Source organism: Ammodytes marinus, assembly GCF_949987685.1.
Source record: "Ammodytes marinus genome assembly, chromosome: 21".
NCBI classification, from domain to species: Eukaryota; Metazoa; Chordata; class Actinopteri; order Uranoscopiformes; family Ammodytidae; genus Ammodytes; species Ammodytes marinus.
Window position 1 is genome coordinate 15,436,469 of NC_137225.1, and position 22,083 is coordinate 15,458,551.

Genomic DNA, 22,083 nt, shown 5'->3' on the forward strand with positions numbered 1-22,083 from the left:
GAGGAGGAAAAAAAAGTGTGTTTAGATCAGCAGTGACCAGACCTTGGGCTCCAAGGGTCGACAGCTTTGTGTGTGCAAGTGTGTGCGTGTGGGTGATGAATGGGCACACTGCAGCCGTAGCCTGCTTGTAATGAGGGGTATTTGTCAGCTGTGCTCCACCCCTCCTCACCCATCCATCTGACATTAAGGGTGCCAGCAGGTGCAGTTCCTCATGGGAGCCACAGCCTGTAGCCTACTGTCCCGCTCACACTGTGTGTGTGTGTGTGTGTGTGTGTGTGTGTGTGTGTGTGTGTGTGTGTGTGTGTGTGTGTGTGTGTGTGTGTGTGTGTGTGTGTGTGTGTGTGTGTGTGTGTGTGTGTGTGTGTGTGTGTGTGTGTGTGTGTGTGTGTGTGTGTGTGTGTGTGTGTGTGTGTGTGTGTGTGTGTGTGTGTGTGTGTGTGTGTGTGTGTGTGTGTGTGTGACTGTGTGACTGTGTGTGTGTGTGAGACTGTGTGTCCATGATTATCTCACATGATTGGCTCCCCCTGCAAAGGACTCTAGGTCAAAGGTTAGAGACTGTCTCTGTCCACTTGGTGGAGACTGAATAAGGGGTGTGTGTGTGTGTGTGTGTGTGTCTGACCTCACCCCTAGGCTGTATGCTCCACTGTATGCCCAGGAATGCCACAACTCCCACCAGCTCCCAAACATTTTCCCTATCTGCCCTCATATCAGCCCGCGTCTCTGTGTGTGTTTGTGTGTGTGTGGATGTGTTTTTGTCTGTAAACGCTTCAGTGAAGGTTTCCCCTGGGCCACAGTCACTTTTTGACATTGCGTTCTTGGTAAATTCACTTCTATAAAGTCCAAAATTGGTTTTAGGAGCCAGCCACAACCTGCGTGAGGAATGCATTTAAAACTTCTTGCCAGGAGATTTAATGGAGCTACAGGAAGTACAACTATTTACAAGCATTTCTTTTTAAATCCCTATTTCAACATTGAATATAGCAACAGATGAATAATGAAGCGTAGGAATAATTCCTGTTAATAACATATTTAAAAAAAGTATTATATTTCTAAAAGATTATGACCACAATTCTCATGAAACCTGCTTATCTTTGTCCTAATTTGTTTATTTTCAAAGTTTTTCCATTAGCCTACTTATTGCTTTTCTTTCTTTAGTTTTCACATTTAACAAACCGTTTGGGAGTACAAGCTTTCCAGATCATTTAAAATTGATTTAGAATTCACCCTTCATGGGGATGTTTTTACAATAAGAACAACTGCTCTATTCCTCTTTAATACTGTGACGCTGTGCAGCTGGATGTCTGGTTTCCTTTGGCACAATAAAACACAAAATGCTCCAAGTTGTTTAATCATCTGTTTGTGTTATTGTGTAAACAGAGGCACGGATTTGGCAATCTCTCCCTCACTGTTTCCACTATCAGTACCTCCCTAAAGCAGATTTACCCTCTGCCATTGTTCCACTCATCCCCTCTCATCCCTCTCTTTGTGTCTCAGCTCTGGTTTGCCTTTGTCAATGGGTTCTCTGGCCAGATCCTTTTTGAGCGCTGGTGTATAGGCCTCTACAATGTGGTGAGTATCCGCCCTCACACACTTTCAAAAACTGTCTATCTCTTTCCCAATCTCACTCTACTTTGTCTTCTTATCACTGCTTTTTCTGAATACCAGAAATGTTTGCATATATGTCTTAAGGTTTTTCTATGGGTTTGACTGCTGTGGGTGCTTGACGTCTGAGTGCATAGGCCTTCAGGCTCCCCATTTTTAAAACCCAATGGAATTCCTTTTAATGCCGGAATTCTGATATGAGCACTGACTATCTAACTAGTCTAAATGTATGTTTATGTGTACTTGTACAAAATCTGTCATTACGTCTTTAAATGGCTGTATGTGTGTATGTTGTGTGTGATGCAGATATTCACTGCGCTACCTCCGTTCACTCTGGGGATAGTCGACCGGCCGTGCAGCCAGCAGAACATGCTCCGTTTCCCACAGCTCTACCGAATCACCCAGAATGCCGAGGGCTTTAACACCAAGGTACATGAGCGCACATTTACAGTCTGCATGCAACCACACACAAACACACAAACCCCATGCCTTATCATTAAATCAAGTCAGTACATTTTGCACTCTGCGTTGGACCTCTCATGCCATGTGGCCCGTGTGGGCTTGACGAGTGATGCCTGCTGTTTGTTTGGGACGCCAAAGAGTAAACAAGAGTGGCATGGAGACTGGGACGTTTCCATGGCAACGCCTAATGAGATTCATAGGGCTGGAATAAGGAAGTCTTTCATTTTAGAGGGTACACCGGCAAGCCCAACCAACTGTAGGTGTGTGTGTGTGTGTACACTGTACAGGAGGGCACTTTTGATGGCAAGAACACAGTGTAAGATGTATGGAACTGTGAGGAATTGCGGTTTTTGTGAAGGGGCATATATGTGCTTTGGCATTAGTTTCCACTGACTTTTTTTCCATCTCTCTCTCTCTCTCTCTCTCTCTCTCTCTCTCTCTCTCTCTCTCTCTCTCTTTCTATCTCTCTCTCTCTCTCTCTCTCTCTCGCTCTCTCTCTCGCTCTCTCCCCATATTTCAGGTGTTTTGGGGTCACTGTATCAATGCACTGATTCATTCAATTATCCTCTTTTGGTTTCCCCTCAAAATGTTAGAGCACGGTAAGTGACTCGCCATATTAACCCATTAACATTCACATAATTGTCGCTGTTAGGACTTTGTAACGAGGCATCTTTGTGTGTGTGTTGTGTGTTCACCACAGACTCTCCCTTCAGTAACGGTCAGGGAAATGACTACCTGTTTGTTGGAAATATGGTCTACACAGTAAGCACCTTACTTGTATTTTTCTATGTGTTTCTGTGTCTTTTTGTTTACATTCTGTGTCTTTTTGGCATGCAGATTTGTTCATGTTTTTCACATGCACAGTATTTGTGTACACACCAGCACTTTGGGTTTCCTTGGAACCGTTAAAAGTCTCCAGTCAACCTTTATTCTTGTCTAGCCAGTCTGTCTCCTCTCCACTCTCATCCATCTTTTCCCTGGATTCACTTTTCCACCTCACACTCTCGCTATCATTTTACTCCCTACCGTCTCTTGTGAATTCGAGTGCTGTGTGTGTGTGTGTGTGTGTGTGTGTGTGTGTGTGTGTGTGTGTGTGTGTGTGTGTGTGTGTGTGTGTGTGTGTGTGTGTGTGTGTGTGTGTGTGTGTGTGTGTCTGTGTGTGTGTGTGTGTCTGTGTGTGTGTGTGCGTGTGTGAGTATTTTAACTGACATTGCTAAGTTTACTATACAACATTTATGTTTATCATCTCCACAGTTGCCAGCAAACTAATCCTATTTTTCATTTTTTTTTCATTTGCTTTCCCTCTCCCCTGTGTGTGTGCGTGTGAGTGTAGTATGTGGTAGTTACAGTGTGTCTAAAAGCCGGAATGGAGACCACCGCTTGGACCCGGGTAGGAACACTAACACACTCTTAATACACCACACCACATGTGCTGCATTTTACTTCACCGTTAATAAATAAAGAGGAGGTGGTGGGGGCCCAGCTCTGGGAGTATTTCTCATAACATGGTCTAAATGCTTTACAGTCAGGACAGACATGGGAAAAGATGTGGCTTACCTTGATCTTGTGGTGGTGGTTTGAGGTTTCTTAAACTGCAGTTGCTTGCACTTCCCCTTTCAACGAATTCACATGTGGCTCTAACTTTTTTTTTTTTTTTTTTTTTCACTGCTCTTGTTCAATATTTAAAATGTATCAATTTGCAAATACAATGTTGATAAATAAACAATTTATAACAACTCACGCTAGTCAAAGGCTTTTGAAGTTATGCTCTGTTGAGTTTAGTTATACTTAAATTCAATGTTATTCAGTGAACCCTTGAGTTCTAATAAACTTATTCTCCCTGACAAAACATACACAAAGCTGATTCTTTTAAGTATTTTAAGACTACATTGTTTATATCCATCTTCACTAGCTTGCAGTCTTCTTCATCGCTGCCTTTGCTGGCCCATTATAGCAGATCTTAGTCTGTTACCATCAGCTGTTGATCTGTGAAATAGTGTGAAAGTATTTGCAGGAACGTCAAAGCGCGTCAGTTCACAGATAAACAAAAGAGGGGCCCAATCATAGTAAGACTGCTCCATACACTACTAGAGGTTTGAAAACTCCACAGTGAACCTTTTTTGTGTTGGATTTATTTTTAGGTGAAACTTGCAAAGTTCGAATGAACGTCATCATTGCTCAGACCAAGTGCAGCAAAGGAGAAAAACAGATCGTAAAGCAGTGAGATTACCATCTGTTGGATGAATACATACAGGGACATTAGAGCGAAGCCGATTTAATTTAACATAGTTAACTTGAAGCCCAGATGCCCTCATTCCTCTCAAAGAATGTTCTATTTGAGTCATGAGAAATACATTTTTACACACTCACATTGCTGCCAGCCCTACTTTTTTTATTGAGAGGTTTCTCCTTTACAAACTATTAAGGATGCGGGCCATTTGGTTTTAAAACTTTTGTACTGGAACAAGATCAGCAGGGATGGATGCCGAACTTAAGACAACCGTAGCTCAAATCAAAGATAGCGACATGACCCTACCATTGGACAGAGAGAGAGAGAGATTGGCAGAATGGACAGAAGGGCGCTGACACTTTTTGTCCGTTCAGCTGTCCACACAACAGCCTGGCAGTAATGAAGCAGGGTCCCGGTGGAATTCACGCAGTGTCCCCTTACAGCAGATCACAGAGAGGGGGACGCAGACAGGGGCAAGGGAGGGAGGGAAAGGTTGTGTATATTCGGATGAGCTGTATGTAAACTATTCCACCTCATGCTTTCTTTCTCTCCTCTGTCTCTTAATCTCCATCCTCGCCGCCACTCTTACCTTTGCCTCCTCCTCCTCTTCTCTTGTAGTTTTCCCACCTGGCGGTTTGGGGAAGCATGGCGCTCTGGATGGTCTTCTTCGCCGTCTACTCCGCCATCTGGCCCGCCTTCCCCATCGCGCCCGACATGCGAGGCCAGGCAAGTCCCTCTCTCCGTAAACATGTGTCACTCATTTCACTAACAGGAGGCGAGGGGGGTTAAAATAGCCCTTTCCTTTTACATCTCTTTTTCTGCAACCTCCCCATCACCTGCCCCTCATTCGCTTATAGTAGCCAATACATGGCGCCTATGAGACTCACCTCTTGGGTGTTCCACGTCGGCAGTACTGGAGGCCCCGGGGGAGATTTATGCCATGCCAGCCCCTCTCAACAGGCTTCTTGCACCTGCTGCACGTCACCCGAGCCCGGGCCTTTTATTGCCCCAGTGTGGAGGTGTTGACTCAAGAGGGTGGGCTGCTTCTGCTATTGCTGCTGGTGAGGTGGAGATGAGGAGAGCATACACTGGGACCCTCTTGATTGAGAGACCCATTTTAGAGGTTTGGGGGTGAGGTGAGGCGCCCCACTGAGCGGTTGAGGATCTATTGGAGGGAATGGGAATAGGGCTGTCTAAACTCCCCTCAGCCCATTAATTCAATTTGTGTCAGAAATCAGGAATGCGGTCAAATATCTTTGCAGCTGCTCAGTCTAACTGGGGAATGGTCAGAGACACTCAACTGAAGTCCCCCCCAGCCCTCCATCATCCCCTCCTAACTGCCCTATTACCTCTCTTATTTCCCCCTGCTCCCGCTATCTATATTTCCATCTGTCCATGGGGGACGGGATGGAAAAGAGCTGTGTATTTTCTTCTCAGATTAGCTGTGTGTGTGTGTGTGTGTGTGTGTGTGTGTGTGTGTGTGTGTGTGTGTGTGTGTGTGTGTGTGTGTGTGTGTGTGTGTGTGTGTGTGTGTGTGTGCGTGTGCGTGTGCGTGTGTGTGTCAGTTTGTGCATGTGAGCATGAATGCACCGTGTGTCTGCAGCGTTACAAAGTGGTGGAGACCAACAAGTCTTTTTCTGTGGATAAAACAAAGCAGAGAGAATCATTTAGCGTGCCTCCATCCTCGGAGTGTATGAAGGTCATAACATGTATAATGTGTGTCCACTAGTGCTGTAAATATGAACTGTGTGCCCCTGTGTTAAAATGTGTGTCCACTAGTTCTGTAAATATGAACTGTGTGCCCCTGTGTTTAGGTGTTTGTCACAGACGGAAAGACATGAGAGTATTTGTGTGGCCACTTAGAAAGTCTGTGACTTGGTTGTGATTCCAGCTGCTGCAGAGGAGATGTTTCCAAATGGTTTTCCGATCTTCATTTTCCCTGTGGCTTCTCCCTCTGGGAACCACATTGTCTTTATATATCTGTATCCACACACAGGACACAGGAAGCACATGCTATAAGCAATAAAGTAGTAGTAGAGGATGTTACGGTGCATAAAGGGCTTTTGACTGCTGACTTAAATGTTCCTGTCTAGAGACAAAGACTTGAGAAACACACCACAGAGCTCTGCCAGATGAGTAAAAGGGAGATATAAGCTTATAAAGAATTTACAGTAACAAGCTAAGACAAGCAGCCAATGATAAAGTCACTGTAATGAAAGGAAGTTGTGAAAGATTGGAGGGAGCCACAGGAGAAAGACGTGTTGGAGTGAATGCGAAGGAGACAGACAGATTGAGACAGTGGTTAGATGCTTGATTAATCCCCTTGAGACGGACAGAGGATGAGGGTCAAAGGTCAACGAGGCTGGCTGCAGCTGGACTGCAGAGACAGGTAGGGTGGGGGGGTGGGCGGGGGTCTGTGGTTACTCAAGAGCATTTTTATCTTGCAGGATCATAGAATCGTATTGTATTTCAGCGGTGGGAAAACTGTGCTAAATCCAGTTTGCGGTGTAGATACAGGGTGTGAGAAAGCTGTTAAATATGTTTGGCTAACTGTAGTGGTGTTCATGTCTGGCTTACTCTGAATTCATTTCAATGCTGTGAATTGCTTTCAGTGTGCGTGCGTTCGTTGTCTCACATTTCTCTCTGCCTTTTCCAACATGTGTTTCTCCGTTGCTCGTTCGCTGCAAAAAAATGACTTAATACTCCATTTGAATGAATAAACCAGCAAAATAAATGGGAGCCTGTGTGTTGTCATTGCAGGCTGGCAGGGTGATGCAGTGCTGGCACTTCTGGTTGGGCCTCGTCCTGGTGCCTGCTGCGTGTTTACTCAAAGACTTTGCTTGGACCGCGTAAGTAGAACACATTTCATATAAATACGTGGGAAATCCATGCAGGGGCTATGTAGCTCAACCAACGCGTTTACATAACCCATATAGAGTCTGTGTCAACACTTTTGCACACTTTATGTTATTAAACACATATGTCTGCAATGTAAAACGCTCAAGCGATGCATCCTGGGTCTGATGAGCTTCATTCTGCTTTGCAGCACACGTCGCACTGTGAGGAAGTCTCTGCTGGAGGAGGTGCAGGAGTTGGAGGCTCGCGCCGTCGACCCAGGGGCAGCAGTACTGAGGGATGCCAGCGGTCGCAGGTACAAACCATATGCTGCAAAGAATCATGGCATCTCACCTTCACTCACATACAGTTTTAATTTGTCATCAGTCAGTTCATTATTTTGATTTCTAACTATCAGGACTTATCCATTTTAATTTATGTTTTCTCTCTGTGTAAATGTGCAGATTCAGTATGAAGTTCTATATAGGCTGTATCTCACTGGCCACTTTATTAGGTACACCTGTAAAGTTTAATGCAATCCAATAGAACAGGTCAGTCATTAATTCGACCTCTGCAAAAGATACTAATGTTGAGTTGTTATTGTCACTGTCAGAGAGGTATTCATTTATTTATGTGAACATATTAGTTTGCGTGGGTGTACCCAATGACAAATGTATATATCTGCATGCGTGAAAATAAATGGTATTTCTAACTCACTGGTGGCACCGTCGACAGGGCCGAAGCCAAGGCTGAGGTCCCATAGCGGCAGAGCTGTCACATGCACACAGAGGTAGTTTCTGGGTTTGCACTGTCCTGCTGTGTGAACTGTGACCTCAAATGACCTGTGTGCCCCACTGCAAGCTGCTTTGGAGTGACCCTCGCTTGTTTTCCATTAACTGAGTTCACACCTCTCTCTTTTGATCTTGTTCCCCTCATCATTGAAATCGTTTTATTTCTCTCCTTGTGTTCATTTTTTCCATTCCTGACTCTGTGGATTGCTTCCTAGGTGGATGAATGTGAACTGCTGTACAGACCTGGTGTGTCTTCTGTATATTGTGTGTAGTTGTATACATGTGTTTGGTATCACTAGAGTGGTGGTAGAAACAAGCTGCTCCTGACCCCCCCAAACGCAGGGCCTCGTCCTGGACTGACCCTGGTTTAAACCCAGGAAAGCAGGACTGGAATCTTAGGGCCCTCTACTTTTTAGAATAAGAGAAGTAAAGTAGCGCTGGGCAGAAAGTCAAATGAAAATGAGCACATCTGTGTTTGTAGTTCCTTGGGGGATCCTGAGGTAGGCATGGGAAAGGTATAGTACCGGCAGTTAATAATGTCTCCAGGGAAGGGTTCAAACGAAGAACATGAGCAGGATTTTTTTAATCGGAGAGTAGCAGTAGAAGGAAACATTGCAAACAGAGAAAGAACTTGAATCCCACTGATGCATGAGCCTTTCATTTATTTATCCAGCCGCCACTCAGTCTTTCATCATTCACTCCGCACTGTCATCTATCTAACAGACATCATTTTATCTGGCCAAAGACTTGAGAAAACTTCAGAGCCTTTTCCTTTTTTTTTTTTTTTTTTTTTGACAAACGGTCCAGTGAATGTTCCCAACAATCGCATACAGTATTAAGAATTTCCAAACTGCTGAATCCAAATTGTAACCTTGGGAGAGGGTGGCTCTAGTCCATAACTGCTCCGTTGATCCTCGTAAGTTCCAGGGAAACCCCTCTTGCGTGAATTTAATGTACAGTTGGCGGATAAAAGTATAAAATGTATCCCTTCAAAGTTCAAATTTGGCATACAATGTGACTTTCTGATGCAATCAGTGATTAAGGATCCTTGAATTTACATCCAACTTTAATAGGCGGTTATGATGGTGATAAGACTGGAGAGAAGCATCAGACTAAATAAATGTGTGTGCATGTATATGCGTGCAATATCTGGAAAAGGCTTAGTTATTTTTGGTCACTGGAGGAGAGGAGCCGTAACGGCGTGTGGTCTCAGAACAGAGGATCCAGTCTTCGTCTTGAAATGGGAGGGGGGATAGGGAGAGAGGAGTGGGATTGAGGGGGGAATAGTTTACTGTGGATGTCTTGTTACCCTGAGCCAGTTTATGACTTACTGTTTGGATTGAATTGGTTGTCAGAAGCAGTCAGTATCAAAAGTGTCTCCTACCAACAATCTGGCCTTAAATCCTTTCTGCTAGCTCATTGAGCCATGTGTTTTGATGCTGCTCCTCCAGTGTTTTACTAAGGACAGGTGATGATCTTTATACATCCTGCTGCCTTTAGATTTATGGTAGAATATATTTTGACATGTCAAAGGCAGTAAAATCTGCCCTTGGACATGACAGAAGAAAAAAAGGTGACAAAAGCACTGTGAATTATGTGGTAAACAAAACAGAAAAGCATTTCCCTGTAGCTTGTAATACTGTTGTGTAGTAGTGCCAGTAGTAGATATTCTATCTTTAATTACCAATAATCATGTTGTCATGTGCCGTCAGTGTGGGGTAACTGATCCTCCTTTTCTTCCTCTGCAGTCTAAACGAACGAGCCCATCTGCTGACAAGAGTCTTTAGGAAAACGCCTTCAAGCGTAGGACGCTCGAACTCGGTGCAGCAGACTGTGTCACGTGAGTGTCTTTTTCAAACACACACACACACACACACACACTCTGAAATGTAAATGAGGGCCTGCTACATGAAGATCTTTGGTACAACCTTGGAATGTAGTTTTATAGCTCTCTGGTCGGTTATTGTTGATCATCATTTTCCGTTACTATGACTGGAAAAAAATAATATTTAAAACGCATATAAAGCTTCACAACCAATTTGTATTGTGCCAATATAAACTAAGCAGCATGAAGGAGAAAACATTTAGTATTTTCAACATATTTGAAGAGTCCAACTTGTCTATTATGAAAATCTGGCAAACCATTCAGAGATCAAATGTAGACAGAGAGCAATTTTATTCCATGTTTCTATTTTATGTTGCCTAGTAACAACAATGTACAACATCACAACTTCCTGAGATCCTCTGAGATTTCCTTTCCTCTTGGCATGTCAGACCTGTATGGGTTCACTTTGGTGGGCCTAAACTGACCTGGTTTGATCTCTGTTTTATCTAGTACCGCCCAATTACTTCCCTGAAGATCTCTCATTACATTGGTCCATTTGATCACTCAATTTAGCCCACCTGATTGTGTTTACCTGCTCGATTTAAGCAATGCAGGTCAGGGTTCACAAACTTTTGCACATACAAAAGTTGGCAAATAATTGTATTTGTATTAACAATTGATTTCTGGAAAAGAAAAATGTGGAACTGATAAACAAACATCTGTTATTTTATATAAAAAAAATACTGGTATTGATGAAAATTAATTAATAACGGTTAAACTCAATAACATTCCAAAAGGCTCAAGGGGTTCACATACTTTCAAGCAGCACTGTATATCAAACATCTTCCTGCCTCTCTCTACAGATGGCTATGCCTTCTCCCAGGAGGAACACGGCGTGGTGTCCCAATCCGAGGTTGTGCGCTCCTACGACACCACGGTCCTACGCCCCAGCCTCTAGCCCCACCCCTGACCAAGGCTTTTGGCTCACTGTAGCAACGGTTGTCAAGGCGACAGCGGACACAGACTTGCGTGACACCCTGGTGCCGGGTGAGCGACCCCTGCTGTGGCCTTACTGGAACTATATGAAGTTGAGCCCTCGCTCCGGGGTGGGGGTCACGGTCGGGTGTTGAGGCCGTCACTGGCGCATGTAGGACTGACTGCAGAGACAGGGACCAGGTCGACCTTTACGGAATTTAACATTCTTCAAACTCCCAACGAGCTGCACAAGCATGAGCAATCATATCCACGCACAGACATGACAAGTCAAACTCAGAGACTGCCGCTCATATCCATATACCCCACAGACTGGGTTTGCTTCATGTGTGTCTATGTGTGTGCGCGTGTGTGTCTTTATCTGCCTGTGCATGTGTGTCTGCACGCATCGGCGCTCCTGTATTTGTGTGCATGTGTGTTTCGGCCCCCGCGTGCGTTAGCTTCAACGGTTCCCCTCTCATCTCTGTCTCTCTCGTGAGGTGGGTTAAGCTAGTCTGTCATCACATGCCGACGATCAAAATAAAAACACACACACACGCACTGATAAAAGGGAGCGAGTTTTGCAGAGACCAAGGAACGCCGGAGCCCCCAACCCCCCCTCCCTGACATCTCCCCATCTCATTTCAGCCCCCAACCTCACTGCCAAACACCACAGAGATGCCACTCAGGCAGAACCCTCATGCCAAAACTGGGCCGCCACCCTGCTGCAACCCCCTGCTACCCCACTGGGACCTCCTCTAGCTTATCTCTCCCTCCTTCTTTTCTTCCTTCCTATCGCCCCATCACCTAGTCGCTCTGAAGCCTCCACGTCTCTCCTTCTCTGCTGCTCATGGCCAGTTAAAAAAAAATCCACTTTGTTTCTTGTTTGTGACCGCTCCTGTGATTCCTGAGGCCGCCCGTCTAGCATCGTCAGCTAACATAGAAGAAACAAGCCTGGCATAAGAGCTTTCTCCGTCACTTCTGTTGGATTTCCATCCTCTTTTATAATTTTTTTTATGTATTAAAGTGGACATTAATGTGTATGTTTTCATATTTTTTTCCTCATTATTTACTGTTTTTTTTTGTACTCATGTCTTAGGGAATATTTTACTTGAACTATAGCGCTAATAGGCATTCAAAAAGAAGGGATTTGATCGAGACACACGCCTGGATGATTTTGTTTTTCTGGCTCTGGAATATGTCTGAATGTGGAGTCCATTGTCTTTGTGCTCTGCATTGAGGACACTCCAGTTCAGGAATGCAAAGAGACTGAAAGAAGGGGGTGCTGTCCATCAGTGTCCTAATCATTAAATCTAATCAATCCATGGCCTGACCAAAACGTCTTTGTGTCTTGATTGTAAGCTGTTGCATAATAGGTGATGGGGTTACATTGTTAACTTTTTAAATGGATCAAAAAGGTAATTTCTACACGAGATTCTGTGGATTTCATTATAACCAGTCAAAGCCCTCCTACACTCCCTCTTTAAGCTCAGGAGAGAGCTTTTAATACAGTGTGATTAATACAGCCCCCAGTCCCTGGATACTGGAATCCAACTGGAGATCCCTTTCCCACCCACCTTCCTGGACGCGGCCCAGCCCAAACCGACTACAGCTGCTCTGGTATGGAGAATCCATCGGGCCGCGTATGAGCACAAGCCAAAAAGACATTTGTGCTTTTCAACTCCTCCCCAGTGGCCAGCTCCGCTTTCTACATTACTGTGGCCCAGTTTTTTTGTGTGTGGGGGGGATGGATTGGGGGGACGACCAGAACTACACCTCCACATCATATTTTTTAACCGCCCATAGTTGTGTTTTATTTTTCCTCCTGAGTGAGTCAGAGAGATATGACAGGTAATGGTTGAGCCCTCTGTGGGTGGTAGAGCTGTCTGTGAACGGCTGTAATTAGTGTTTCGTATAGCTCAACTGTGAGTGTGTTTGTGTTTCAAGGAGATTAGGAATCCGAGACAGTTCTGTGTGTAAAACCCATCCACGGCACGCATTTGTTTCTTTGTTAAGTGTGTATGTAAATATCACTTATCCAGAGGGGGCAATGGCAGCAAAGGAATCCGCTATTAAGGCACAAAGCGCTGCTTGTTATGTTTTTTTGGCTTAAGGAGGTTGTACAACACTGAAAACACACAAGCTCTCAACACACTGCTTTCTGTTTAAAAATTGTTTATTTTGTAGACCTCATACTCCTGCACCATATTGGACCGATTTTCCTCACATCATTTTACAGATACTCTCGTTTTGTCACACGCTGTTTCTTGCAGACATTGTGCTCGGAGTACAGATGAGGTACGCCAACATACCGGCCTCACTTCTATGGGACATCACGCTCAGTGGAGCAGCACATTCCTCCAGACGCACGTTACTCAGTTACCAGTCACCCAGCTGCACAACAGAATGGCTGTAAGGGGAAAAAAAGGCAACTTTTACTTTTTCGTAACCAGTCGCAGCCATTTCTGTGACTTTTAAAGTGGAAAATAATTACTCAAAGCTGCCCTCGAGTTGCCCGTGCCCTGTGCTCAAGCACTGAACTGTTGGAGTTAAATACAAACACACACACACACACACACGAACCTCTCACAGGAGAGTAGTGAACGGGGCATTTGGCAGAGGTTGTGCTGTATAATTAACTCTGTAATCTCCAGAGAGCTGCCTCTCACTCCTCCTCTGTCACACACTCGCCAGGTACATTAACTGCCAGCCAAGCGCGAATATTTGAATTTTTCACAGGTCTGTGTGTGTGTTTCCACTCAGGACAGTTAGGTTTTATTTTCCTTTTCTTGTGTTTCTACTTTTTGGGTGGCAGCAGAAGGAGGTTTGGGGGGGGGGGGGTTATATAGTAGGTTGGAGCGTCACAGTCTATGTCCTGTGTTCACTTCATTAGACTTTAAATGGCCTACAGGGATATTGCGCCTGCCTTTCACATCACACCACCTGCCTTTCCCATTACACACCGTTCACTCACACAGTTACTCATACGACCACATCCCTCCACACTTTGCACTCACCCACACACATACAGTACAGACATCTTTTCACTTTCAACACAAACAAACAAACAAACGGTATTGTTTAAACCACTCAAAACCATTCACAAGTGCAGATGTGCACATGGCATAAACACAGCATGTGGTCATACATTTTTTTACTTGAGTATCCACTTTCCATACAGTTCAGTTGTCATACATCATCCAATCATCATTCATTCCAGCACATAAGAGCCAACAAATCTTTTGCTCACTCTCATATACACACACAAACACATGCACAGGCTTTATTGGAGCTGCAGGCTGCAGTGAGCCGTGCCTGATCACCCATCTGGGCTGTATAACCCTCCCGTATCCAGTTTTGTCTTTGCATCAAGCCAGAAAATTGTTTGTACATCCATCTTACCCCCTCGTAGGCTGAGCTTAGCTCATTCCAACTTGCCAAGAGATCACATGACACACTAAAACAGACACACTCCACACACAATAGCAGGGCTGACCCTGCCGGCTTTATGAGTCCTTCATCTGAGTCTGACTCCCTGCCTTTCTTTTTCCATTCTGGCAGTGTCTCATAAAGGTCTCTGGCGCAGCCCTCACAGGTTCAACTTCACAACATAATGGTGAGTGAGTGGTCTGCAGTTCCTCACACAGTCACTGGAGGGTATTTCTGGTCACTCATGACACTGGACACACCGGTAGGAGGGCAGGGGGACTGGAGTTGTCTGTATCCTCCCTGAGTGGGGTCCAGGTAGGCCGCGGTGGGGTGGGCGTAGCTGATGTACTGCGGGTGCAGGAACTGGCCCTGGTGAGGCATGATCTGCGTGGCCTGCTGGCAGTTGAGCACTGAGAAGTTGGTGGGCATGTTGACGAAGACGCTAGCGTCAGGGGGCAGGCAGCAGGAGGCCTGGGCCCGCATGAGAGGAAGGGGCCCGGGGCGGTTTGTGACAGGCGGGGCGGAGGAGCTGGACGAGGTGGCTGTGCTGGACTGGCGGGACGACGTGCCCCTGGACGTTCCTGAGCTGGCCATCATGGGGATGGTTTCCAAGAGGCGACCGCCACCGGCCCCACCCCCGCCTCCAGACGCCCCTCCTGATGACAGTTCCTGTTTGGGCCGGAGGCAGCGGCAGCAGCACACAGCCACCACAGAGCCCACCAGGATGAAAGCTACAAACACTGAGCCCACAATCAGGAAGGGCACGTAAATGGGCACTGTGCAGAGAGAAGAAAAAACAAATTAACATTACAAAATAAACAGACTTTTTTTTGCGGTAAAACACTGACTTTTAAGTTGAACAGTAAACTTCAAAGCCATTCCATCTCACACACTCATGCACGTCTTGCCTCTCTGCACAGGCAAAGCTCCTACATGTGAGTGGACATTGGGTGAGACAGTGAAACAAAAGACTAGGGTGAGAGAGGAGTGTTTGGACTGGAATAGAAGAATGGAAGGTCCACTGAGTTTGTGTCCCCAGGGAGTCCCAGGCTCTCATTAGCAGTTATTAACTTTGTTTTGATCTGTTTTAATCCTCAACACCCTGCTGTGTCCCCAGCCTCCTCGACCCTGCAGACCTTGTGTGTGTGTGTTAACATGGACGACAGACTTAAGGCAGGCTGCCAGCACACGTTTGTGACCCCGCTTTTTTCTTTGGCTATTTATGGCCAACCCCTTTGGAAATAAGTTACTCACGTTGAACTACAGCATGTGGCTTCTGTTTAAAGAAAGGGTATTGGAGTTGAATGATTTAACGTAGCTGAATGGAAGGTAATTCAGCTTTGTTAAATAAAAATATAAATTCCTTCTTCACTGACTTTTTTTTTCTTTTTTGTTTAAAACAAGCAAGTTGGACTCAAAAGAAGGCACTCATGTAATTCCCAATTCCTCCAATAGGAGGTTCAATCTGCCAGGTCAAATAGAAGAGGCAGCATTAAACAAAATCCTGACACTTTTATATGTGAGGATACCTGTTCCAGTCTGTAAATGTGCTATGGGATGATCCAATAACAACTTTGAAACCCCATCAACATTAACGTTCCTTAAAGAATAACGGAGTGAATGTTTTTTGGGCAGAATCAGGGTGACGGGCAAAGTGAGCTCACTCCTGAGGTGTTTTCCTCCCGTGTAAGGCTCTCAAAAACACCTTACAAAAGACGATAACCACCATGTTACATTACAAGCTATTGGTTGTGTTTAATTGTTCCCACAGGGTGTAGTTATTTTGCTGCTCTGAATGTGCCCATGTGTTATGAGGTGTAACCATATGCCAGTGAGGGAGAGAGAGAGATATGGCAACTGGCTCCAGTTTCCTTTTGTCTCTTGACTCTTTGAAATGCATCCATTGCAGCCTTAAGAAACTTTTTTTTTCCAAATTGCTCATCAAAAGTTGCAGGGTATCAAAAAGGATTACTGCCTGAAACCAGTTAAGAGCTGGTGGGGCATTCATTGGCGGATGCGGTAAGTCTAGGAGGCAAGGGAGGTCAGGACATGAAAAAAAACTAAGACCTTGACCCATTTCCCTTTGACAACAAGCGGTGTCAACTTCAGAGGCCAGCATCCCTAAAAACTACACACCTTGCAGTAAACAGGTTTTTAACAGGAAATCTTCTATGGCAACACATATAAGTTACAAGTAAAGGGAGCCTTCCATTGCCCTCTTTTCCAGCACTTATATGGCATCCACCTCAACAACTCGGCCTCCACTCCCCTTTTTTCCTGCCTGGCTGATGAGGATTAGTATTTGCAAAAAAAACTTTTGTCTTGTGTTACTTGATCCCTGCTTTAACTGCGGAGCTCCTTTCCAAACTGCTGTAGGCCTACTGTAAATCAGTGTTGGAGGGTGGGAAAAGGTGCCACTTAAAGTTCAGCAAATACATCGGTGGGGGAAGTATGCTACTCATATCTATGAATACTTTGTTACAATTAAAAGTACAGAAGTATTTTCAGTCAAATTTGCTTAAGGTATCAAAAAACATTGTTTTAATTGTTACTCGTGCAGTGTTTTACTGTTGCTCAAGGAGGAGCACGTTTGAACTACTTCACACTCTGTTTGTAGAGATCAGTCCAATGGTTCAAGATAAATCTAGGAGGTTGTGAACAATCATGCTAGTAAGTCTGCAGGCTGTACTTAGAGCTAAATACTCATGTCAGCATGCTAACAATGTCAATGATAACCGGTACTATGTGTTTACATGTTCACTTTTTTAGTTTAGTGTGTTAGCATTCTAACATTTGCTACTTAGCGCCAACCAAAAAGTAGGCAACAGCTGAGGCTTATGGGAAGGTCAATTGTTTTAAGGGTATTTAATGACTATTCAAACTTGAGTAAAAGTTAGACTTTGACACTAAATGAACATCTTCAGGATCAAGTTATTACAATTCACCACAAATGAAACCTGCTGGGTTTAACTGGGCATAACTGTTGCACATAGAGTACTTTATTTCTTTCCCACTTTCTTTTCGTCTTGCTTCTGATCATCTCATCTCGTGCACATGGTGGCTGAAACTCTCCCATTGTTCCCTGTCACTCTTCCACACCTGTTGCTGCAGTTGAGCCCTGCCCCAGTGACAGCAAGCCTCCCCCCTTCTTAATCTCTTGTTTTGGGCACAGTCCTTTGTGTGGCTGGCTGGCTGGACTCCCCCTTGTCTCCCTGGGCCGTCCCACGGGCATTCTCCTGTTCCTAAATACCATATGCTCCTTCAAGTTTAGCACATTAATAATTTCCTGTCTGTTATCCATAGACATCACATTGTGTTTCTTGTCCAGATGATTAATAGGTTGCTAGCATATGAGAAATGAACGGAACAAGGCCTTTTATGACTAAAATACCTCCTCTTGTGTGTGTTTGTGTGTGTGTGTGTGTGTGTGTGTGTGTGTGTGTGTGTGTGTGTGTGTGTGTGTGTGTGTGTGTGTGTGTGTGTGTGTGTGTGTGTGTGTGTGTGTGTGTGTGTGTGTGTGTGTGTGGGAAAAAAGCAGCTTTTCTTTAACTTACTGTATTTTGGCTACATGCCACTGTATGAAATATATACACCTCTTCCTGCAGTGATAAGGCATTATTGTCTTAGCAAATGACAGATTATAGCTGGAGCTCCAAAAAGAGGGCATAATATTCCTCCAGGGAAGTACGTGGTAAAGTCTGCATTGCCTTTTCATGTCCACATGTTGCTCCATTTTTCTCCAGTGCTGTTATCTACTTGTTGATCTTTTATTGGAGATATGACGCAGGTTCAAGGGGCTTTATGGTAGAAGAATGTATGGGAATGTAAGCAACTTGAATGTGCAGCCAATGTGTGGAGAAAGAAGTTTGTGTTGTTACTTAATCCACTATTATAATGTTATATGTTGCTTCTCTTATATGCAGTTCCTATGAGCTATACGAGTGTGAATCCCTTGAAAGCCCAAAGACACTAGATACTTTGCAGTGAGGAGGGTGACAGCCAGGAGGAAATGATACATAACGCGATATGTGTGTGTGTGTGGTTTTTTTATGTGCCAAGCTGTCAGCGCCTCTGGTGAACCACTGTCCAAGATCCGGTCAAGTCCAAACTTGATCCCCGTGGGGACAGCGTGATCTGAGCCCGGCCCCCACTCGCACTGTTACAGGCCAGAACAAACACGGCTATTTATAAGTGCAGCAGGGCACACAGTTTGCCATTTGTGAGTGCAGTTAACTAGGATTTTTTTTCTTTTTTTTAGGAGTCTGCCGCTGTCTCCTGTGCAGCTGTCGGTGCCAACAGGGGCAGACATGCAACAGATGAACCCTCGTAACAGGGAGATATTGTGGGACCGCTGGCTTTATGGGGGGAAACCGAAGCTTGTAATAGGTCTGCGATTACGTTATCGAATTTAAGACATCCTGTGCATGGCGTTAATCAACTTAGCATATTTATAAATTACTTTCTATTAGCCTCAATTTCTTTGGATTGGAATTCAAACAAAGCTTTCTTTAGTGTCTTTTGACATATTTTAACGGCTTTGTCTGACAGAAGTCCAAGTGAAAAAATTGCAGGCTTTTATTGTGACCATTTTTTATGTGTTGATCCCGTATGCACCATTTTGTCTTGTCTGAAAATATATCTATTACATCTAGCCTATTTATTATATTGACTTATGACCATTATGATTATTATTATTTGCTGAAAGAAGTTGCTGAATAAGTAGAAGCTGTGGGCTTATACCTGCACTGGAGTCCTTGTTCTCCTTGCTCTCTGTCCCGGGCTCCTGAGCCTGCCGGTCGTTGTCGCAGCTCCCCTGATCCAGCCGTGCGTCCTTGCTGGCGCAGCAGTAGCGCAGCTCGCATTTCCCGCAGCAGATGATCGCGTCCTCCTGGTCGATCTTCTCCGGGCACTGGAAGCCTTCTTTCCACCCGGCCTGGGGGTCTTGCCAGCCGTGGCAATACTCCCCACTGGCTTTCACGTCGATAATGACCAGGAGTAGAGTCACAATCACGGTGAAACCTCCTCTCCACATCCTGGGCCAGGTGGCCCGTGGCCGCACGTTGGCGCACTGACTGAGGGAGACAGACGGACAGAGAGGCTTTCTCTCGCCAGCGTCTATGCTAACCCGGTGAGGGGGGTGATGCAGTGGATCGGTGCGAAACGGGGAGTAGATGGGGGTGAAGTGAGGGCGCAACAGAGCACTTAGAAGCTGTCATTTGTTAGAGAAACTCCGTGCGTAATTTCAGATCCAAGGTCTCCAAAAGTGACTCCGCAGTGTGTAAGCAATTATCCAAAAGTTAGAGTAGGTGGTGTTAAAAATAAAAGTTGTCACAACAATGATATAGCCTCAAACCCAACTGATACTCCAGTTGTTTTAAACTTCAGAGCGTGTCCTAAAATCCAGTATGGAAAGACTAGATGATCTCCTCTGGCACCGCAGCGACGCTGGTCATGTCTCCCTCTGACTCTTCAAACGGACTTCCACGGGGACGCGGTGGATGAAACACTTGTAGCCTGATCCATGATGCTGCTGTCACTTCCGAGACCCTCTCACCGCCAGACCCGTGCGCACAGAAAACTTTTTGTCCAGCCTTGTTGGATTGGCCTGCATTGTTGGGTGTCAGGAGACAGACAGCCAAAGTCTGGGTCAGTGAAGTCTTGATTGAACTAAAGCGCGCAGAGCCTTTGCTACGTTGCATCAGAGTGAGAGGGGCGTGCAAACACACATACCCCTCAGTAGAGCAATAAAGTGAAGGGACTACCAGTGTCAAGATGCAAAGAGTAAGATGCAAACTTCCGGTTAAAACCTCCAAAATACAGAATAAAATGTGCAATTTCAAACTTCATTTAAATAAAAACGTTTTTTAATGGACCTATCATAGCAAAAAAGTAAATAATTCACATTATTACAAAACAATAAAACTTTTTTTCTCACAGTATCTTTCAGTCCCGCAGCCCACGGCTACCTGGCTAATTGTCATATTTTCTTCTTTAGATCTGCTTGAGAAAACTTTTCACTTGATAGCTATCAACAATGAATATGTTTTTGTCAATGACTTTCAAGGTCAATAAGCCCTATTCTTCAAAGTCAACCACTGATAAAAATATTTACAAAACCATCATTTTATTTTGATAGTAAGCACATCGAATATGCTATTGTTGCTGGCTTCTTGCAGCGTCTCTCTCTTCTAAACATAATCAGAGATTTGCTTTGGGCAGTTGCCCCACATTTCAGTTAGAGGTGTCCAGGCTGAGCTGCTTTGAGCTGAATGCCTCTCAGGTGACAGGTCAGTTGTATCCTGTTGAAAAGCAACTGAAGTGTTGGCTGTGTGGCAGTGGCACTGCTCGTGCAGGCAAGCCTCCCATGCCCAAAACGAATTTACGTGGTGACACTGCCATCTAGTGGAGATTCCAGATATTCACTTATTTTCATCCTGCAACACCAAAAGAAAACGATTAAAGTTTTACAGAGACCTGAGGGGTGTTTCAAGGTTATCATAATCGAGCAAAACTTTGGCTTATATTCCATTATTATTATAATAGAATTATAGAATACAATCAAGGTCCTATGTACAAACAATGATTCTGCACAACAACAGTTAAGAGAATATGAAGATTGGCTACATTCAGTTAGAAATCCTCTAAATATTTTTATTATGCCCTAGGCCTACTAGTAGTTAAGTAGTTAGCCTATTAATGTAATTTGGATTAGCATTACATTCAAAATGTATTTTAGACAATACCCAGTGGTTTAATATTCTCTGGATCTGCTGGCTTGTAGAATACAAAGAGGTCGTTTTTTATTTTCATTGAGTATCTTTCCATATGCTATCTAATAACTCTTACCATATTTAGGAGGCAAATAGCCTACTTTTTAGTCCACTAGAGGTTTCAGGCTAAGCATTTATACACAAAACCTACCATTTTAATATCATGCATTATAATATAATGAACAGTGGTGAGATGTAATATAGCCTGCATTTACACAAGAACTGCACTAAAGTAAAATATGTTTCTAGTTCCTGTACTATATTCAGTATTTAAATGTTGTCCTAATCCATGAGAAAGTTCAGTGCTTTGCTACAAATAGGCCTATGTACACTGCTCCATGCATTTATAATAATAATACAATATGTAGGTTAATGATAAAAATAATTACAGAGGCCATTCTGCCATTATGAAGACTTTTACTTTTAGTATGTAGGTCTACTGTGAATGCTCTACTTTTACTTTTAAAAACAGTGATGGACTGTTTTCCACTAAGGCCTAATCAAAGAATACTGAATTGCGTACTTTAACTAGTCCTACATTTCAAAATATATTAGCCACATATATTATAGCTACAATTACCACCAATTCTAGGAGCTGTAACATTTAAATAAAAATAATAATGTCTTGACACTAACAAAGGCCATTGTGCTGTAAATTTAATTGGCTACTTTTATTTTGCTAAAGGATTCCTCTTCCGCCTTCTTCTCGTCTGTACTTCATTTCCCATCATGCTCCACCGTGAAGCAGTGTCCGTAGCAACAGCACAGGAAGTGGCGCGCAACTGTTTAAAACCAGGCCCCCAGGATGCTGCCTTCTCCGAGCAACCAGCATGGACTAGTGGCCAACCCATTAGTACTGCATGCTGTGAATGGGGAGCTTATTTTCCATGGAGCCCAGAGGCAGATTTTCCCGTCCACCCCAATACAACGGCGAACAAGATTGTGTCTCCGCAAATTTTTTCTGGATATCAATCATAGGCTCATACTTATCTTTAGACCATGTACTAATAAAACTGAAGTTTTCTCATCTAAAAACGCCACCTCAAGCGTTTTATTAGCCCAACGGCTTTCAACGTCTTTCAGTTTGTTTTCGCGGGAGGAGGAGGGGTGGGCAGCCGTGGCCAGCTGAATAGAGTCGTAGTGAAACAAATGTTTCGGTTTTCTGCT

General features: G+C 44.3%; 3 protein-coding genes across 4 annotated transcripts in view; 2 read left to right on the forward strand and 1 right to left on the reverse strand.

The window, feature by feature from the left end:
• LOC307267675 (phospholipid-transporting ATPase IB-like) overlaps positions 1 to 6,135 on the forward strand; it is a gene marked incomplete at both ends in the record, with an annotated part of 28,265 nt that extends 22,130 nt beyond the window's left edge. Inside the window, 8 exons of the mRNA XM_080050058.1 lie at positions 1,495 to 1,569; positions 1,909 to 2,031; positions 2,585 to 2,663; positions 2,765 to 2,826; positions 3,398 to 3,454; positions 4,913 to 5,020; positions 5,206 to 5,355; positions 6,109 to 6,135. Of these exons, the coding sequence (XP_079906184.1) occupies positions 1,495 to 1,569; positions 1,909 to 2,031; positions 2,585 to 2,663; positions 2,765 to 2,826; positions 3,398 to 3,454; positions 4,913 to 5,020; positions 5,206 to 5,355; positions 6,109 to 6,135 (681 nt within the window). The remainder of the gene's footprint in view (positions 1 to 1,494; positions 1,570 to 1,908; positions 2,032 to 2,584; positions 2,664 to 2,764; positions 2,827 to 3,397; positions 3,455 to 4,912; positions 5,021 to 5,205; positions 5,356 to 6,108) is intronic.
• Positions 6,136 to 6,635: 500 nt separating this feature from the next.
• On the forward strand, positions 6,636 to 11,283 carry LOC307267532 (phospholipid-transporting ATPase IB-like). The gene is made up of 5 exons (XM_080049873.1): positions 6,636 to 6,683; positions 7,055 to 7,143; positions 7,341 to 7,445; positions 9,669 to 9,760; positions 10,609 to 11,283. The coding sequence occupies exons 2-5, from the start codon at positions 7,067 to 7,069 to the stop codon at positions 10,701 to 10,703; spliced, it is 369 nt and encodes a 122-aa protein (XP_079905999.1). The 5' UTR covers positions 6,636 to 6,683; positions 7,055 to 7,066; the 3' UTR covers positions 10,704 to 11,283.
• A 1,604-nt stretch (positions 11,284 to 12,887) lies between these two features.
• On the reverse strand, positions 12,888 to 19,852 carry shisa2b (shisa family member 2b). Of its 2 annotated transcripts, none has more exons than XR_013845420.1 (3): positions 18,887 to 19,852; positions 14,120 to 14,922; positions 12,888 to 13,127 (listed from the first exon to the last, which is right to left on the reverse strand). XR_013845420.1 is itself a non-coding variant. In XM_080050325.1 (3 exons), the coding sequence occupies exons 1-3, from the start codon at positions 19,176 to 19,178 to the stop codon at positions 13,097 to 13,099; spliced, it is 885 nt and encodes a 294-aa protein (XP_079906451.1). In that variant the 5' UTR covers positions 19,179 to 19,852; the 3' UTR covers positions 12,888 to 13,096. The 2 variants fall into 2 exon arrangements, 1 of the variants encoding a protein (XP_079906451.1); XM_080050325.1 differs by having other exon boundaries at positions 14,361 to 14,922.
• Between the last annotated feature and the right edge of the window lie 2,231 nt (positions 19,853 to 22,083).

What these genes read in the sequence shown, in the direction of transcription:
- LOC307267532 (XM_080049873.1), top strand. Translation starts at nt 7,067, where the DNA reads ATGCAGTGCTGGCACTTCTGGTTGGGCCTCGTCCTGGTGCCTGCTGCG. An exon ending in AAAGACTTTGCTTGGACCGC is followed by an intron (nt 7,144 to 7,340) that starts GTAAGTAGAACA and finishes TCTGCTTTGCAG; the next exon opens with CACACGTCGCACTGTGAGGA. An exon ending in GGTGCAGCAGACTGTGTCAC is followed by an intron (nt 9,761 to 10,608) that starts GTGAGTGTCTTT and finishes CTCTCTCTACAG; the next exon opens with ATGGCTATGCCTTCTCCCAG.
- shisa2b (XM_080050325.1), bottom strand. Translation starts at nt 19,178, where the DNA reads ATGTGGAGAGGAGGTTTCACCGTGATTGTGACTCTACTCCTGGTCATT. An exon ending in GAACAAGGACTCCAGTGCAG is followed by an intron (nt 14,923 to 18,886) that starts GTATAAGCCCAC and finishes CTCTCTGCACAG; the next exon opens with TGCCCATTTACGTGCCCTTC. An exon ending in AAATACCCTCCAGTGACTGT is followed by an intron (nt 13,128 to 14,360) that starts GTGAGGAACTGC and finishes TTCCCCTTACAG; the next exon opens with CCATTCTGTTGTGCAGCTGG.